The sequence below is a fragment of the Geotrypetes seraphini genome, chromosome 19 (assembly GCF_902459505.1).
Source record: "Geotrypetes seraphini chromosome 19, aGeoSer1.1, whole genome shotgun sequence".
Lineage (NCBI taxonomy): Eukaryota > Metazoa > Chordata > Amphibia > Gymnophiona > Dermophiidae > Geotrypetes > Geotrypetes seraphini.
The window spans coordinates 10,610,555-10,630,843 of NC_047102.1; the positions used below are offsets into that span (position 1 = coordinate 10,610,555).

At 44.3% G+C, this 20,289-nt stretch overlaps 2 protein-coding genes across 2 annotated transcripts; one reads left to right on the top strand and one right to left on the bottom strand.

The window, feature by feature from the left end:
• The first annotated feature begins 10,228 nt into the window (after window positions 1–10,228).
• Window positions 10,229–11,479, top strand: LOC117351975 (uncharacterized protein C11orf96 homolog). The gene has a single exon (XM_033927900.1). It carries the CDS (start codon window positions 10,542–10,544, stop codon window positions 10,905–10,907), a length of 366 nt encoding a protein of 121 aa, XP_033783791.1. The 5' UTR covers window positions 10,229–10,541; the 3' UTR covers window positions 10,908–11,479.
• A 5,922-nt stretch (window positions 11,480–17,401) lies between these two features.
• Window positions 17,402–18,703, bottom strand: LOC117351974 (uncharacterized protein C11orf96 homolog). Its single transcript, XM_033927899.1, has one exon. The coding sequence runs from the start codon at window positions 18,336–18,338 to the stop codon at window positions 17,949–17,951; it is 390 nt and encodes a 129-aa protein (XP_033783790.1). The 5' UTR covers window positions 18,339–18,703; the 3' UTR covers window positions 17,402–17,948.
• Between the last annotated feature and the right edge of the window lie 1,586 nt (window positions 18,704–20,289).

A 20,289-nucleotide genomic window follows, 5' to 3' on the forward strand; every position in this document is an offset into this window, starting at 1 on the left:
ATGCACACCAGAGATGTGTTTTTCACAGTACCTGCACCCACGAACCAGTCGCTGATTTTTAGCCATCAAAAGCCGCCACCGCGCTTGGAGAATCACTCAGCGATGTTGAAGAATCCACCAAAGTGCTCATTTAAATGTCGATAAGCAGGGCAGGATTAATTTGTCGAGGGCCCCTAGGCACACAAGTACATGGGCCCCCTGCCCTGCCCCACCTCACCATGTGCCCAGGCGGAAACAGGAAGCTGTGTCAGAGGGAAGCTTTAGGCAAGCAGCACCGCTTGCACAAATTACAGTTCCCGTTGCCTTTCTTACCCGCGTTGCTTGCTTGTCTTACTTTCCGTCGATGGGGGGGGGGGGGCGCATTGCTGATCGATGTTGGAGGGGCCCATCGCCGTTTGGAAAAAACAATGTTGATGCCCTCCTTCATCGGGCCCCTCTGACCATTTCAGGCCTTAGGCACGTGCCTACTGGACCTATTAGTTAATCCTGCCCTGTCGATAAGCCCATTTCATGGCAGAACTGGAGACTGCTAGGAAGCTCGGAAAAGACCGCAGTAAGCCGTTTTGATAATCTGCCGCTATAATGCACGCACGCTAAACCGTCTGGAACTGGTGTAGCGACCGCATTAAAGACAATCCTGAGTTTTGAGACTCTGGCCCTCATTTTCTTTCATTTAGCTTGCCCCGTATGCCTGGAATAAACTACCTGAGTTCGTCTGTCACGCCCCGTCCCTTGTGTAAAAGCTGACTGAAAACCCACCTTCTTAATATAGCCTTCAATCCCCACTACCTACTGTCCACCACCTTAATCTAATTTAAGATTTGCGGACCGCTCTGTGCCTGTAATGGTACAAGGCAATTTACAGTTACAGGAGCCCATTCAGAAGAAGTCACAGCAACGGATTACAAAGTGAAAAGAGAACATACGAGACAAGAACTGAACATGTGAGGGAAGCTTACAGAGAATACATTGCGGGAATCTATGTCAAAAACCAAAAGAGAGTGAGAAGTCATAGGGATCATGCTGGACAGCTGAAATGTCAATATTATGGAAGGCGGTACTTGGTTAGCTTCGAGAAATCTGTTAAGGTCATCCAATATCACAACTTTGTAAAAGTGTGTGTGTGGGGGGGGGGTTAATTTTCTGTATAGCAATCCTCCATCTTGCTTTTAAAGACCTCTTTCCTTTCCTAAGTCCATCCTACTCCGGTCCATGCTATGCAGGGATCATCTTGATGCTTGTATGGGTTCTGATGACGATCAGCACAGCAGCACCCAACACCTATGCCAACTTACATATGCCTTTAGCCATCACACAGAGCTTTCCCTAACATTCTGCGGTTCACTCAGCTCCCTCCAGCTGTTTTCTCAGCTCAGGCCTCCTGTACAGAGCAAAGTCAGAAAGAATCCTTTTGTGTCTCTCCAACAGATCCAACATGGCGGAAGCAGCTTCAGCCAGCTGGCAACGCTCCAGATCTAGAGAAGAGCAAGCTGTATCAGCCTCCGACATCAGGGACACATGCACCCTTTCACTTTCCTCTTTGAAGGGGTCTTCGGCCTCTCCACATCTGTACTGCTGTTGCGGTTGTTAAAATATTTCTGAAATTGCAGGAAAGAGAGGGTAGCTTCTCATATCCAGATGCCTCTTCCACCTTTGAATTCATAATTTTTTGCCCTTTGGAAGGGGGAGGACTTGGATGGGGTAAGATGGAAGGTGAATATTATTAAAATACGGCAGTGTGTACAGTATAATGACATAGCATTGTACTCCACATAGAAGGAGTGTATCGCTCTGGATTTCTCAGAATATTTTTCATTTGACATTAGGTTTATATTGCATTGGCCAGCTGGCCACATAACATTTCTGGAGTTTGCATTAGAAGTAAAATTAGAATACCGGATTCATTCAGCATGTGTACAATTCTGGAGACTGCACCTTCAAAAAGATATAAAAAGGATGGAGTCGGTCCTGAGGAAGGCTACTAAAATGGTGCGTGGTCTTCGTCATAAGGCATATTGGGACATACTTAAAGATCTCAATCTGTATACTTTGGAGGAAAGGCGGGAGAGGGGAAATAAGATAGAGACATTTAAATACCTATGTGGTGTAAATGCGCATAAGTGGGGGAATTTTGAAGGGTTCACCATAAGTTATAAGGGGTATATGGTGAGATCTATATCTGGCACTCTATGTGAAGTTCACAGCAATGCCTTCTAAGGTGTCCCACTGCTCTGTTGGCACGTCAATGTGGCCAGTCTAATAGAATGGTGATCCCTCCCATGTCTAAATGGATGTTTCTAACTTTTGATGGTTTTGTGGTCAAAAATGACGAATAAAATTAGACGTCCTGGCGATCTAGACCTTTTGGCAGCCAAGACATCCAAGTAGAAGATTAAAAAAAAAAAAAAAATTTGGACGTCCTGTGTTTTCAACTTTGGATGTCGAGCAGGAAACATCCAAGTCAGACTTTGATGTCCTTTTCGAAAATGGCCCTCCATGTGCGTCTAAGTGCTTCGTAAATGAGCCCCTCAAATATGCCACCAAATCCCTAATCAATCAATTTCAAATCAGGTATCAATATTATCACATCTACAATCTTAAATGAAATAGCATGGGCAAAAATCAACAATCGGTACATACAAACTTGGCATAAAGGTGTACAGTATTTCCAATGTCTTTCCAAATCCCATATAATTTGAAATTAGACGAGCGTTCAAAGGTTAAGAATTTCTGCTACAGTAAAGGTATAGATTTAAATGTTGTGATCAGCATTAAGAAATTCTGACCATAGGGTTTAAATATAGACTTGTCTAATGCTAACAGCTTCCCCCCACCCCTCGGATACACCCATAGTGTTGACAATAGAAGGGCTGAAATAATTACTCATCACTGACCTTAGATGGTCTTGAGTTTCAGCCCAAATGCCCCACTCCTGCTTCATTTAAGTCTCTTGGAAAGCACTAGGGAACTCTAGGTCTGTTTCTAGAAAATAACAGCCTCAAGTATTCTGGGCTGAGAGTCAGAAATCTTACATTTTCAGATCTTTATGGGCTCTGAAAAGTCCACCTCCAGAGTCCAGAGTTACATGTCCTTTGGCTTAAGAACCCTGTGACTAAAAAATATAAATGGAAAACTGATTAGCAGCTTTCAAAATATAATGTACTTCATTCTTGCGCGTGCAATGTTGCTATTATTTGGAACCCCTAAAGAGTAGCAACATTCCATTCTACTTCTAATCATTTCTATAGTGCTACAAGACATATGCAGCGCTGTACATGAAAACACAGAAGAGACAGTCCCTGCTCAAAAGAGCTTACAGTCTGGTCAAGACAGACAAACTGGACAAGAAGGTGCATCGGTACACTGCACTCAGGTGAGGGAATTACAGAGGGAAGGATAAGACCAGACTTGTTGTCCAATGTAGAGAATAACACGGTGACAAAATTCATCACCGTTCCCGTTCCCGTGGATAACCGCGGGAAATAATCCCATGTCATTTTCTAGTGTCTATTTCAACCTCGGTCCTTCTACACCAGCATTCTTCAAAGCAAAGCTTCTGGGTCAGTGGTTGTGGCCGTTCATACTCTGATTCTTATGGGAGCCAAGGATAATGAAGCCATTGTGACATCACTGATGTGATTGGCTCTTAGGCACTGGTGGAATGAGGCATTATGACATCACAATATCTGCTCTGGATACCAGAGACTGTCATTCTGTAGTGTCTGTTTCAACCTCAGTCCTTCTACACCAGCTTCAGAGCAAAGCTTGCGGGTCAGTGGTTGTGGCCATTCATACTCTGATTCTTATGTGAGCCAAGGATAATGAAGCCATAGTGACATCACTGCTGAGGTTGGCTCTTAGGCACTGGTGGAATGAGGCATTATGACATCACAATCTCAGCTCTGGAATGTTGTTACTCAACCTCAGTCCTTCAAAACCAGCATTCTTCAAAGCAAAGCTTGAGGGTCTGTGGTTGTGGCCATTCATACTGCGATTCTTCCCTCTCTCCTTAAAGAATGACATGAAGATGGTTTCCCGCAGTTATCCGCGGGGACGGAAACGGTGATGAATTTTGTCACCGTGTCATTCTCTAGTCAAATGCTCATATGGTGCTGTTGACCCATATGCTTCTGGCCATTTATATATTTGAAAAGGATTTTATTATTAGTTATGTTTCTTGGTAACTTTTTTATCAAATTCTTTCTCGTCTGGCCTTGCTAATGTTTTACATCTAATTTGCCAGAGCTTATGTTCTCTGCCATTTGTCTTCTTTCCATGTTTTAAGTCATGGCTTTTGGCTTACTCTCCTCTTCATCTATTCATCTTTGCTGGCAGCAAGTTGGTTTTCTTTCAACCTTTAACTTGTGTAAATTTTTTTTTTATCTAGACTTCCAAAATGGTTTTAAAATCTCCCATGCTTATGCTAGACTTTGACCCTTTAAAGTCATAGAAGTAATTTATCCGTGAAACAAATGTTATCATAGTTTGATTTAAAGACGTAAACAAGTGCTTTTTCGCAAAGGTTTGCGTGAAAGCAGGTCATGTGTTCTCAGGGTATGTGGTCCTGGTGCCAGAATCTGAGAGTTGGACCTCCCGAAGTCTGAAGGACGGTGTCAAGCGAAGATATGAGCTGGAAAATCTTAGCCCAAGGGTCTGGGAGTCAGATCTCATGGGATCTTTTTATTTTTTTAAGTTCAAAAATTTTTTATTAAATGGTATAGGGCGATTAATAAGTTGTGTATTAGATTAGATAAATGCAATAACAAGAAAGTAGAACTGCATGTTAAGTAAACATAGCACAGTGTACAGTAACATGGCATATATACACATAGGCATGAGTACATTTAGTACATGGTTCAAAACAATATAGAGAAAAATTATATATAGGAACTGATGAAGTTCTCTACTGATGGAAAGACCTCTCCAAAGTCGACTTCCACGCGTGGTGGAACAATCTGTGCTTGATCGATTTATGCGTTATGGAATGGAGTGAGGATTTCTGAGATGTTCTGGCTGTTCCGCTGCTTCTTTGTAACTATCAGTCTCTGGAATTACTCCATGGTCCGAGTCTCTCCCAATATAGAAGGGTATTTCTTGCACATTTCGGTAATTGCTTGCAGTCAGTTATGTATCAAAAGCCCCTAAATAAGAAGGCAGAGATCGAGTTTTATAATCATGGTGCTTTCAAAAGGCAAGGTCACCAAACAGGCCTTAAGTAGGGGCAACAAAAATACACCTAGGAAGTACTCCTAGGGCCCCACACTTAACTGAGTCAGCTTGGGTACGTTTCCCCTTTTTGCTAACCCCTGTTAGAACTGCATAATCTGGCCTTGGATGGTAGGAGTGTGCTGAATGAATGGATTGGCAGTGCCTTTTGGCCTCCCAACTTGAGGGTCCCGGCTAAAGAATGACACAGGGACAAATTTTTCCCCATGCCCATGGGAACTCATTTTTCCTGTCCTGGCGACTTCTTTTCCTGTCCCCTGCCCCATTCCTGAAAGCTCTGTCCTCATCTGCACAAGCCTCAAACGTTTTAAAATCATAAGTGTTCAAGGCTTACAGAAATGGGACAAGGACAGCGAAAAAACTCACGGGGGCAGGACAGGGAAAATAAGTTTCAAGTTTCAAGTTTATTAGATTTTAATATACCGACCATCAAGCAAATATCTGGACGGTTTACATTCGATTTAAAAAATTGACAGATAAAAGTAGTAACAATTGAAAACAGAAAGTATTAAATAATTTAAATAAAATATAGTGAACATTAAAAACAATAACAAGACAGACTTGACAGTGAGAAGAGAGGGAATGGATGGGTAAAGTTACATTGTAAGTAGGAAAAGGAGAAAGAGGGGTTAGGAAAAAAAAACATGTTGGATGGGGATAAGATATATTGAATGTTTATATAAGCGCAAAATTAAATAGAAAAGAATTTAAGAGGATAGAAATTAAGTGGAAAAGAATGCATCTCGAAATAAAAAAGTTTTTAAGTTTTTCTTAAATTTGTCAAGGTTTTGTTCGTCACGAAGTGGTTGTGGAAGAGAGTTCCACAATGTCGGGGCAGTTACTGCGAAGTTTATTTTGCGTGCGTAATAAAATTCTTTTATAGACGGAATCAATAAGAGATTTTGATTTGAAGATCTCAGAGTTCGAGTGGAGCACTGAGGGATAAGAAGTTTGTGAAGATATGATGGCAGATGAGAAGATTTTATTTTAAATGACAAAAGGATGATTTTGTCGGTGATTCGGTGCGTCACGGGTAACCAGTGAGCATCTTTCAATGCTGGCGTAAGTGCTTGCGGGGACGGGTTCAAATCATTCTCTAGTCCCGGCCCTGGCTTCACAAGCAGTCCTAAAAATTACCCATCTGATGCTAATTGGGCAGACAAGAGTTATGCTTGGATAAATGTGGCTTATTTTGAATTTACTGTACTGCCTATCCCGAGATGCAGGTCTTGACAGTTTAGAAGACCTGCTTTTCGGAATAGGGGTTCTTTTGATACATAACTGATGGCAAGCAATTCCAAAAATAAATACTGAGATAGACTCAGACTGGGCTCATGCCATATCTTTTTGATTTACGTGGAATGATCAAGATGGTTGAGTTATTAGTTCTCAAAAGCTCGGTGGGGGGAGGGGGGAAGATAGTTGCCTGACCAGAGAACAATTTAAGGCTGAAGGTTCACCTAGGACAGGGGTGTCAAAGTCCCTCCTCGAGGGCCGCAATCCAGTCGGGTTTTCAGGATTTCCCCAATGGATATGCATGAGATCTATTTGCATGCACTGCTTTCATTGTATACTAATAAATCTCATGCATATTCATTGGGGAAATCCTGAAAACCCGACTGGATTGCGGCCCTCGAGGAGGGACTTTGACACCCCTGGCATCGGACATCTGATACCCTTTCACTAGCCCAGACCCTCAGAGATCTCCTTGCTATCAGTTCTTAAGGTGGAACTGGCAGCAATCACTTGTTTGATAACTGTTCACCTCTGATTTTATTCTCTGTCATCCTGAAGGCAGTTAAACCTGTCTCTCTAAAATGCTGGTAGCAAAATAGGTCAGCCTCGGATTTCCAATGATAGGGGCTCTGTGGCTGGAAATTTTGTTTTCAGCAAAACATTAGACGCTTTGTTTTACGTCACCGTGAGAGAACGGAACAATATGGGCTGTGTGGATCCACGCAATTCACCTGCCCGCGAATTGTTGATGATACTGCCAGCTACACAGGACAGTCTCCCCGGCACAAGGAAGGACTTCTGCCTAGTGTCTGCCCTCAAGCAAATTGTGACAATGCAGGAATTTATTCTAGAATCTACTTTAAACGTGGAGAGATGTTCCAGACTGGCAGTGGGAATCCCCTGAACATAGGCCGAGTTTGATAGGAGACTAATTTTCTGTTTTATTTCTTTGGATTGAGCACAAAGGAACTGTGCCACAAGATAAAATATTATTATAGAAGCAGAATGATTAAAAGTAAAGGCAGTTCCCAGGTTAAGAACGAGTTCCGTTTTTTTAAACCGTTCTTAAGTTAAATTTGTATGTATCTCAGATCCTGTATAGTACACAGTCTATAAAAACATTAAGGAACATTAAACATTAAAGTAACAGTCCTCAAAATAAAGTACTATAGTTTATTTTTGTTCTTCATCCGTCTCACTGTTCCCTCTCTACCACCACATCCAACATTTCTCCCTCTCATCTCTCTTCCTCGTGTATCTATACGCCTCTCCCACCACCATGTCCAATATTTCTCTCTCCCTCCCTATGCCCCAAAATTCACCTTTTTCTTCATCTCCCCATGTGTACCATCTCTCTTTTCCTCTCTGACACCTAAGTCCGACAATTTTCCCTTTCTATTCCCTCCCTAAGCATCTTTCCCTCACTCCCTCCATTCTTTCATCATAAGTCCCAAGTTCATGCTCCCCTCTTTCCCGCCATTCTGTGTCCCAAGTTCATGCTCCCTTCCTCCTTCCTTTCATCCTTTGTCCGAAGTTTGTGCTCCCTCCCTTCCTTCTGTGTTCCAAAGTGACCCTCTCCATCATTCCCTACATCTGTTCTGCGTCCCTCCCTCAGGTGTTTACCTCCTCTGACTGGCTCCCTCCTCCCAGCTGCACTTATTTTCGCAAAGCCATGGCCACGGTTCCTACATGCGGCCTGCAGCTGACCCGAAAGCCTTCCTTCTGACTTCAGAGGGAAGGCTTTCGGGTCAGCCAGGGACCGTATGAAGGAGCCGCTGCTTGTGGTTTTGCATGGAGAAGTATGGCTGGGAGGAGGCCAGGAGAGGTAAACACCTGCAGGAGGGAGGCACAGGGCCATGTTGGGACAGGAAGGGAGGAAGAGGGGCACATTGGCACAGGAAGGGAGAGGCAGGACCTCGGTTCATAAGTATGGCACTTGTGCACCAACAGGGAATGATAGTGTCGAATGGGGGTGGGGAGTAAGACTACCACAGCAGTGCAGGGAGCCCCAAATCACAGGACCTAGGGCAGTTACTGTAATTCTCTCACATTTAAGAGCTGAGCTGTGCATGGCGGCAAACCTCCAGAGACGCTTCATCTGGAAGAAGTCCCTCAGTTTTGAAATCCTGTGGACATGGCCACCCCTTGGTGTTGACCTCCCTTCTGCTTTCACTGGGTCAGAGGGTTTGCAAAAGCTGGAGATCTTGGTTCTTCCCCCCACTGACACTCCTTGGGGATGTCCGATTCTCTCCCACTGCCTCATTTACCTATTTTAATTGTAAATTCTAGGAAGGAGGGAGGGAAGGGTTCCCCCCCCCCATCTATAATTGTTCATAAAGCACCTGACTTTAGGCTGTTCTTTACATACCCAAAGAAATTTGCCCTAAGACGTCAGCTTCGCTGTCTGCACTTTCTTTATTCCTTAACAATTATATGTCCAGGACATTTTGCAGACTCCCAGCACAACTGGAAGATCCTCATCGACATCTGGAAATAATTACAATTGGAAGAAATTTGCAGAACTGTCCATCTCCTCCCCTTGAGAAGGAATGAATTGTACTATTTCTGCAAGTCAAGTTTTGTTGTTTTTTTTTTAAACTGAGAAAGATCAGGGTAATAAATCCAATCTGAGCAAGGCCCATACGAAATATTATTAATAAACAAGCTGAGAAGAAAGACATCCCAGCTGGAACACTGCAAGGCCTTTGTTTAACTTCAAAAGAGAAGCCCAGAGCTCTGAATAAGAATGGTCCTTGCCGTTTCAGGGGGCTATAGGGTGCTCTTAGCCACAGGGTCACGGAGTCTATGGACAACTACATGAGCAGCCTTGGGAATAATGAGAAAACAGGGGAGTGACTGTGCATGATGCCATTCTGATGAGAGACAGATAGTAAGGGGGAGGGGTGAGACCGCCTAGTGACCTGGTAGGATGGGAAGCAAAACTAAAAACCCATGGCAAAAACAGAAAAGAAATAAGTTTTTAGTGGATTTTGAACTTGCTCCTTATCACATCTCTAAGTATCCGCTAACTTCCCACAGAGGGGGTCAGCAGGGTCGCTTTTAGGGGTACAAGTAGACCATCTGATCACCCAGCACTGTTTGGGTCCACTTGTTTGTGTCTACCCTGGGCCCTGATGTGCTAACATTGACCCTGTCAGGGAGATGAAGCCAATACTTCACTCTCCCTGCATCCCTCCACCTGGGGGGGCCCTCAGTCCCCCCAAGCGCAAGGAAAGAGATTTTATTTTTTGGTTTCAAGAAAAAGCCTTTCCCCCCTCCTGAGGATGTCTAGCGTTATCTGCTGCTACTGCTGGCTTTTGAAGTCATCTGTCTCTAGACACCAGTTAACGGGTCTTCCCAAAATTAAAAAAAAACTCCCCAATATCTCCCTGGTGCAGATCTATAGGGACCCGGGGCAGTTGAAATTAGGGTTACCATATGGCTCCAGAAAAAGGAGGATGGATTGAGGCATCCAGGTTTTACTTCCACCGAAAGCAATGGATGTAAAAATCTGAAAATCAAAACACAGAGGGAGACTCCAGACTGACTCAGCAGAAACACCAAACTTAAGCTGGTCCAGAAGCCACCTCCTCTGAATCAGAGCCTGGGTCTGGTGATTCTTTTCACTGCTCTGACCAAGGCTCTTTTTAGTCGAATAAACTCTCCGACAGACGTCAGTGCCCGGGCACAACAGACTCGCATGCTTTAAATGGTATTAGCTGTCACTGCGCTACCGGCTTGTGGGAGGGAGACGTGGATATAAAGCTGGGAACCAGCGTGGGATGGGCAAAAGCAGGAGCAGCTCCGGATTCAAGAGCACGCCCAATCTGCTGGGAGAAGGCGAAAGGCAGCAGACACACTCAATCAGCTACCAGGAGGAAGGAACCTGCCACAGTTTTGCAGTACGAGACGGCAAAACTAAGTCCCTGCTGTGTCCAAAAAAGGGACTTTGCTGCTGGCACACCCGAGTTCTCCATTCTAAATTGATCACTCTTCTTTCTAGCAGCAGCCCAAGGAGACTTAAGGGTAAACAGACAGCTTCCTGACTTTTTTTTTTTGTGGGGGGGAAGCACTGATCAATGGCTGGCAAGGCGGCTGAGGTGCTGGGCATCACCCCTAATTGCCAGGCAGCGAGGCCCCACTGTGTCTGTGTGAATGAGGAATTCCCTCAGCCTATCCAAGCCAAAGCACCCAAGGGCAAAAGCAGGCTGAGGAGACCAAGGCAGACCAGGTTCAAGACCCAGCCAGTCACCTTCGACGAGATCCAGGAGGTGGAGGAGGAAGGGCTGTCCCCCGCAGAGGAGGAGAAAGCCAAAAAGTCCTTCCTGCAGTCTCTGGAGTGTCTCAGGAGAAGCACCCAGAACCTGCACCTGCAGAGAGAGAAGCTGAGCGGCTGCAAAATGAGGCACAGCCTGGACTCCAGCGACTCCGATTCTCCTGTCTGAGGTCTTGGGGACCAGGTCTGAAACTTTTCACCTCAGTGTTAGAGGGCTAGATCTCCCTAGAAATGGACCCCGACACTCCCGAGAGGAATTTCATCCACCAGTGACTAAATACAACTTCTTATAGCCTGCAATTTTCAACAGGGATTCTTTGCGGCTTACAGCAAGATGAGTTGCATTTGTGATATAGTGTTATTGACAAGCGAGTTTAAAAATGGCAGGTTAGGAGGAAAGAGAAAGAGAAGCTTCCAGACACTCTTGTGTTGAAGATTAAAGTCAGGCTGAAGGGGCCTCAGACACTGTTCCAGCAGGGAGCAAACTATTTCCAGGGAAAGACTCCGAGGGGTTTTTTTTTCCATTGTATGAAGCTTTTGATTCTATATCAGATTAAATTTTCTATTGGCGGGAAGCAAATCAAAGATTTTTGGATGTAATGAGTGCACTGCATTTATATTTATTTTTCCAGTTGACTATCATTGCATTAATTTAAATCTATTTTCTATAAAATTTATGTTCCGTTTACCTACAGAGCTGTAAAATAAATATATTTCCATACGCACATGTGGTAAATCTTACCGTATGACACTCTGATCTTATTTGAGACGTTTGAAAGGTCTTTTATATCTAAAGCTAACGTTAGCCTGAAAGGTGAGTGCATCTGGGGTCAAGTTCTGACCAAACGTACAAAGCCAACTCAGAAAATACAGGGTCACTCAAAAACAGCCATAGTTTCTTTGGATTTCGTCGTTACCTTTAGTTCATAGGAGCTCATAGAGAGGGTAAGTGGCATCTGGGGTGCTGGTGCCCCTCCCCTGCCCTCTTCAACCCCCTACCGCCCCCCCCCCTTCCCTTCTCCCTGTTCCTTTCCAGGCCAGAGCAACACCACAAACTTTCTGCCCACATCGTGCCAGCTATCCCTCTGCGACACCAGAAAGTATTTCTTCACAGAGAGAGTGGTTGATCATTGGAACAAGCTTCCAGCGCAGGTGATCGAGGCAGACAGCGTGCCAGACTTTAAGAATAAATGGGATACCCATGTGGGATCCCTACGAGGGTCAAGATAAGGAAATTGGGTCATTAGGGCATAGACAGGGGGTGGGTAAGCAGAATGGGCAGACTTGATGGGCTGTAGCCCTTTTCTGCCGTCATCTTCTTCTTCTGTGTTTCTATGACATAACTTCCTAGGTGCGGGGGGCCCGGAAGTGACGTCCGAGAGAGGCGACACCGACGCGGGCAGCAAATTAAACAGGTACGAGGGAAAGGGCGTACGCACGTGGCGGGAGAGGTCGGGAAGGAATGGGGTCAGATGAGGAGGATGGGTGCCTGCACCTTTTACAAAGACGGTGCCCGGGATGGACCCCCCCCTACTATGCCAGTGATTCAAGGTATTACATTCCGGTACACTAGCCCCCTGTTTTACTAAGGTGCGCTAAGCACGCGCTAAATCTACGTACACGCTAACGCATCCATAGACTAACATACACAGATCAGTAAGAGGAGCCCTAGGTGTTTCCCTGTCCCCAGAGGGATTAAAGCAAACAGGGTACCGCGGCGTACTAGTGTGCTGCCCGAGATTCCGGGTGTGCCACGAGACGCCAGGGAGGAGGAGAAGCGCCAGCCGACTGTCTACAGCAGGGGTAGGGACCTCCGGTCCTCGAGAGCCGTATTCCAGTCGGGTTTTCAGGATTTCCCCAATAAATATGCATTGAAAACAGTGCATGCAAATAGATCTCATGCATATTCATTGGGGAAATCCTGAAAACCCGACTGGAATACGGCTCTTGAGGACCGGAGTTCCCTACCCCTGGTCTACAGGATGTGCCTCTTGTGGCGAGAGGCACATGCTGTAGGAAGTCAGTCAGTGCCAATGCCTCTCCCAGGAACCCCCCCCCCCACACACTGGTGGCTCAGGGCCCCATCTGGAGGGCCTTCGCACGCACGGATGTCAACGTGATGACATTACGCACGACGTCATCTCATCAACATCCGTGCACTTCTGCCCTTGAGCCGTGGCCACCTGTTTAGTATGCCGTGCCTTCACAAAGTTTGCGAGATGCTGGCTTCCAGTCTTAAATTTGTACCCGAGGCAATGGACTTGTCCAAAGTTCATCTGGAGCTGCACTGGGATCAGAGCTCCCAAGGTGCCCCATTGCAGGAGGGAGACTGTAAGCTACTCCTGTGCTTCTCACAACCTCATCCCTGGTGCATTATGGGGCCTATAGTATTGATTTCAGTGGGTAGAATCAGGAACTATTGCTTTGTGAATTAGGGTTACCATATGGCATTGGTGGAATGAGGCATTATGACATCATAATATCTGCTGTGGATACCAGAGACTGTCATTGTTTAGTGTCTATCTCAACCTCAGTCCTTCTACACCAGCATTCAATGCAAAGCTTGAGGGTCAATGGCTGGGCCAATTCATACTCTGATTCTTATGTTAGCCAAGTATAGGACAGTCAAACCATTGTGACATCACTGATGAGGTTGGCTCTTAGGCACTGGTGGAATGAGGCATTATGACATCATAATATCTGCTGTGGATACCAGAGACTGTCATTCCTTAGTGTCTATCTCAACCTCAGTCCTTCTACACCAGCATGATTCAATGCAAGGTTTGAGGGTCAGTGGCTGGGCCCATCCATACTCTGATTCTTCCCTCTCTCCTTAAAGAATGACACAGGGATGGTTTCCCATGGTTAACTATGGGGATGGGGGACAAATTCTGTGCCTGTGTCATTTTCTACTTTGATATCAGAAATCCTAATTCCATTAACTAATACATTACAATAATGTATCATATACCATAATCCTCAAGGCAGTTGTTGAAAATAGATATTTTGTTCCATAACTTCAGTACACTGCTCATGCCAGGGTGCATGCACATAGGCAGGGTATGGATATGGTCAACATTTATGCATGCAATTTATAGAATATTGAATGCGGTGAAGTGTCATTTGGACATGTACATTTACACCCATTATTGAAACGGCCTAAGTGGATCTACTTAAATCCAGGCTTATACTAGTACTCTTTGAATACACTTACACATGTGGGTGTTATAAGAGAATGGCACTTGGCACACACAAACCAGGTGCTTAATTTCTATTGGCCAGTTAGAAGTGCTCTCATAGCGCTAGATTAGTTAACTTGTTGCCAGAAGATGTGGTAACAGTGGTTAGCATAGATAGGTTTAAAAAAATGTTTAGACAAGTTCCTGGAGGAAATGTCCATAGTCTGCTCTTGAGACAGTCATTGGGGGGGGGGGGGGCCAATGCTTGCCCTGGGGTCGGTAGCACGGAATGTTGCTACTATTGTGGATTCCGGAATCTTGTTACTCTTTGGGATTCTGCATGGAATGTTTCTACTATTTGGGTTTCTGGCAGGTACTTGTAAGCTGGATTGGCCACTGTTGGAAACAGGAGACAAGGCTCTGCACCATTGGCCTGACCCAGTATAACCAATCTTATGCTCTCATGAGAGTCAAGTATAGGACAATGAAGCCATTGTAACATCACTGATGAGGCTCTTAGGTATTGGTGGAAGGAGGCATTATGACATCTAATCTAATCTTTGATATTTTTATATACTAATTCATCCCAACAGGAGGGCTCGACTCGGTTAACAAAATATTAATAAAATTATACAGGCGATTAGAACAGAAACTATCGGCCTCTTTTACAAAGCCGCGCTTGCGGCTGCGCTGCGCTGCTGGCCCCGAAGCCCATAGAGATTTAAAGGGCTTCGGGGCTGTCGCCGCGTGGCTTTGTAAAAGAGGCCGTATATCTTTTAGGCCAGAAATTTATCTTTTATGATTGATCATTTGAAAAAGAAGAATCGTTAGTAAATTTCCGGAATAAATACGTCTTCAATGCTTTACGAAAAGTGGGTAGATGAGAGAGAACTCCAGTTTATAGAAGGAAGGTCATTTCAAAAAAACTTTTACGAGTAAAAAAAAAAAAAAGAAAATGATCGACAAAAATTGGCCATAATTTGTTTTCCTTCAACAGTGGGAAAGCCAAGTTTATATTTCACAATCTCAGCTGTGGAATGTTGCTTCGATTTGGGATTCTGCCAGGTACGTCTGAGCTGGGTTGGCCACTGTTGGAAAGAGGATTCTGGGCTAGACGGACCATTGGTCTGACCCAGTATGGCTGTTCTTAGGTTCTTATTTACTAAATAGCGTACAAAAATGGTGCTGAAAAATCCACGCAGAGCACTACTCTATCAAAAGTGTGCTGAGTTGGATGCGATTTGTAGACCACCACTTAGAGCCAATTTCTGCACTAAACTTTGGGTGAAAGGATTTACGTGAACTGAAACCCACGGCAAATCCTGGCACATAATTCAGGCTCAGATCCTTTGGATTCAAGACAAAGCTAGACATGTTCCTGCTGAACCAGAACGTACGCAGGTAACGCTAATCTCAGTTAGGGCGCTGGTATTTGACCTAATGGGCACCGCAGGAGCGGATGCTGGGCACCATAGACCACTGGTCTGACCCAGCAGCGACAATTCTTATGTATTCGGTAATAGTGCGCGCATCATTATTGAATGCCCCAGATCTGCCCATGGCTACACCCCCTTCTGAGTTTGCACACTATAAAATTTGCGTAAGGATCTTTACAGAATAGCATTTAGCAAGATGAACATGGAAACTGTTGCCAATTAACACTAGTAATTAATTTTTAGCAACGGGCCATTGGCGCTGTGTTATTAGCGAAGTTAATTGCGGGCACATCTCAGGAGAGTGCTCACTTTTGTGCTTGGATAGCTGTGCACCATATACAGAATCGGGGGGATAGTGTCTATTTTTCCTTAGGGCAAAGGGAAAAAAAAAAAAAGATAAATGTCGTACAAGACAGAAGACAAACAAGCGGGAATAGACGAGATGATTCCCATATGTTTTGTTTTCTGGTTTTGTATTTTCATGGGGAATGTGTGTCTCGTGCCTTGGTTAGTGTTTGAATTTTGCGTAGATACAGTAAAGCAAAAAAAACAAAAACAACAAAAACAAAACAACACACAGGAGTGAATCATTTGTTTTTGGGGTTTTCAGAGTGGAACCCCCATATCCAATCCAAGGAGGCAGGAATCCAGTTCAGGTCATCTTCTGGTAAATGCATTCTTTTATGCAGCCTGCAAAGATACAGCCGACAGCAAAGCTCACAGCTCATGGAGCTGATTAAATGCTTCCCTCTACTGGTTACTGCAAACGTTTGCAGAGAAAGAGAGAAGAGAAAGCGCAAACCCACCTGCTACTGAAAACTGGAATCATTGGAAAAGCTTATGATATGATTAGCTAGCAGGCCTACTCAGAATCACAAAAATCTGCTAGCTAATCATATCATAAGGTTTTCCAATGATTCCAGTTTTCAGTAGCAGGATGTGCCTGTACAGTGGTTAAAGCTACAGCCTCAGCACCCTGGGCAAGTGAGGAAGAATCAGGAGTAAGACCTTCATGAAAATGTAGGCGAAGACCTCTACGAGACCCCAAAAAGTTATATTTTGAAGAGAGACATTGTGCTATTGAATTCTAGTTTCTGAACAATTATATCTTTCCCTGTCAGTAAGAAACAATATGCTCTGTAAGAGATTCATCTTTGCCCCAAAAAGCTGGCAAGCAGCTGTTGTCTATTACAACATTGGGTTATCTGCCGACTGTAACAGCATTGGATATTTTAGGACTTTCCAGAAGAAGGCGAACCCAAAACAAGAACAAGATAAGCCCAGGCACCATTACTGCAGGATAAGACGACCTACCAAAAGTTATCTAAACTCCTAATGAAGGACAATGAAGCTCAGGAGGAGAGGGACCTGCTTTCAGAAATTGATTACTAGTAGTTAGGAAGGCCAGAATTTTAGGGTTGTTTTTTTTTTTATAGTTTAACAGCTTATAACTTCCTCAGAATCAGTATTTCATTCAGACCTCTTTTACTTCAGTTCTTAGTTGGGGGACATACTGTAGACCAGAACCCAGTAATCTTGGGTCCAAAATCTGCAGCAACTATCATCCCCAATTCACACAAGAGCTATGAACAATGCCTGAGGAACAAATGTGGCCAAAACAGGAGTGGAAGACAGATAATAAGTTCTGTTAACATGAAGCTACATCACCCGATTTTTCATACATCCTTACAGCGATTTGGCATGAAATTCCTTCTAATATAAGAACACTTTTCTCGTCAGGTTTTTGGCAAATCTCTGAAAACATTACTATTTCAACGGTTCCTTGATAATTGTTTAAATGAGTGTTAATAATCTATTGTTAAGGATTGAGGTTTAATCTGTTGGGAGGATTTGTGAGAAATTTTGTCATCTTAATTTGAATTATTGATACTTTTTCAGTCAATCTAATTATGAAAACCGAGTTGAGCCCCTAATTTAGGAGACGATGCGGTATATAAACTCTTAAGTACTGGATTGGATTTGGATGAACTTTAAAAGAAGCAGAAATTCTATAGGAAAACAGAATGAAAATTACTTTTCATAGAAAGTATTTATTTGGGTAGAAATGTCTCTGCTGCTCATAGACAAATGTAGGAAAAAAATACAACATTCCAAAACGTAAAGGGGTCATCAAAATATATATTGAACTTCATTTAATTAAATTAATTGAAAACAATTTAATCAAAACATTGAAAAAATTATCTATGTGGAAACAGCCAGAGTCTGTCTGGATAATGGTCTGATCCTTGCTCAAAATTTCTCTCAGTATCTGGCCTCTTGAAGCTGGTTTAATCCTCAGGACAGAGTTCTGGGAGAAGCCTCTCTGTCTCCACAGATCCCGACGCATACTACATCTATTAACCATGTATTCTCCCTGGAAATGCCCAGGCCAACTCTTGCTATAAACCGCCTAGAACTGAAAGGTATTGGCGGGATAGAAGACACCAATGTAATGATTGCCTACAAGTTTCTCTCAGGGAGAATGAAAACGAGTCCAGTGTCAGACTTTGAGGACCTCTGTAACCAAAGAGGCATTTTCTGAAATCTCTCATCTCCAGAAGGAACTTCTCATCCTCCAAGTGTATTCTGAGGTTATCACCCTTCTCTGTGTGATAGGCTGAGGGTTACTAGAGAAGCATCAGAGTCGCTGGAGTCCAGGCTGTGACTTACTTTACAGCTGATGAATTTCTCCCTTTGCAGGTGCAGATTCTGGGCGCTTCTCCTCAGACTCTCCAGAGACTGCAGGAAGGATTTCTTGGCTCTCTCCTCCTCCGTGGGGGAAACCCCTTCTTCTTCCACCTCCTGGATCTCATCAAAAGTGACAGACTGAGAGTGAAGCCAGGACTCACTGGGTCTCCTCAGTTTGCCTCTGGGCGCCTTGGCTTGGATGGTCTTGGGGAACTCCTCAGTCATATAGATACAGTGAGTTGGCAGCTCCTGGTAGCTGCAGCAGGTCCCCAGTACCTCAGCCAGCTTGTTTGCCATCGTTTGCCTTCTTTTCTTCCTGATGTTCCAAGAGATTTGGGGTTTGGTGGCAGCAAGGTCCCCTTTTCTCAGAGGACACAGAGACAAGAGTTTTGCAGTCACAGCTCAGCTCTTCCAATGTAGCAGGCTCAGGGCCCTCTGTCCTAGGCTCCTTCTTGTTGATTAAATATCTCCACTCAATCTTTTTCCTGCTGCCTCTCTTCCAGGGCTTTGCTAAAGTTGCCTCTTTTCTTTCTCTGAACAGTCCAATAAGAAGCAGATTGTGTGTGCTGAATCTGGAGCTACTCTTCCACTTTCTCTCCAAGAGCTGCTTCTGCTCCTCTCATGTGGTTTCCCTGCTTTATATCCACATCTCCCTCCCACACGCTGGCAGCACAGTGACAGCTAATTCCATTTATAGCATGTCATCCGGCTGAGCTGGGTGCTGACGTATCCGAGCCATGCATAAGGTATAGAAGGGTAAAACCTGCCAAAGGAAATGCCGGAACATCATGAAGGAGGGTCCTGGGGAGAATTAAAACATATCCTTCGAGGGGGGGGGGGGGGGGGTCTGCAGGAACAGTGGATCTAAGCAGCTTTTATTTTAAGTGATTCTTTGAGACCCTTATTTACATAGTAACATAGTAGATGACAGCAGATAAAGACCCGAATGGTCCATCCAGTCTGCCCAACCTGATTCAATTTAAATTTTTAAATTTTTTTTCTTAGCTATTTCTGGGCAAGATCCAAAGCTCTACCCGGTACTGTGCTTGGGTTCCTACTGCCGAAATCTCTGTTAAAACCTACTCCAGCCCATCTACACCCTCCCAACCACTGAAGCCTTCCCCAGCCCGTCCCTCACCAAACGGCCAGACACAGACCATGCAAGTCTGCCCAGTATGGCCTTAGTTCAATATTTAATATTATTTTCTGATTCTAGATCCTCTGTGTTCATCCCACGCTTCTTTGAACTCAGTCACAGTTTTACTCTCCACCACCTCTCTCTCGGGAGCGCATTCCAGGCATCCACCACCCCTCAACCTCAAATTATGTCCTCTGGTTTTACCATTTTCCTTTCTCTGGAAAAGATTTTGTTCTACATTAATACTCTTCAAGTATTTGAACATCTGAATCGTATCTCCCCTGTCTCTCCTTTCCTCTAGGGTATACATATTCAGGGCTTCCAGTCTCTCCTCATACGTCTTCTAGCACAAGCCTCTTATCATTTTCGTAGCCCTCCTCTGGACCGCTTCAAGTCTTCTTACGTCCTTCGCCAGATACGGTCTCCAAAACTGAAGACAATACTCCAAGTGGGGCCTCACCAATGACCTGTACAGGGGCATCAACACCTTCTTCCTTCTACTGGCTACGCCTCTCTTTATACAGCCCAGTATCCTTCTGGCAGCAGCCACTGCCTTGTCACACTGTTTTTTCACCTTTAGCTGCGATAAGGGTTTCTATCGCAGTCCAGGGCGCTAAATGCTCCGACACTCATAGAAATTCTATGAGCGTCGGAGCATTTAGCGCCTTCTGGCCACGGAAGAAACCTCAATTGCAGCTTATTAAAAGGGTGTGTGTGTGTTTTAATTAGCAATATTTAAGAACATAAAAATTATCGTACTGGGTCAGATTCTAGCCCAGCATTCTGTTTTCTCAACAGAGGCCAGTTCAGGCCACAAGTACCTGGAAGAGTCCCCCAAAGCAGCAAGATTCCTTGCCCCTAAAAACTGTTCTAACAATCCGGGAAGAACTTTGAGCGTTTCCAATGCTTATAATTTCAAAGAATTCCCGATTCTGCTGGAAATCAAACACAGACTAAAGCGGATCACTTCCAACTCTGTCCAACCCACAGTATCATAACTCAAAATTAAAAAATGGGGGGTGTCTTCTTGGATAGTCACAATATCAACTATTCACGAGAATTAAAACAAACTAATGTCTAATTCATATAGGAACTGATGATAAACCTATA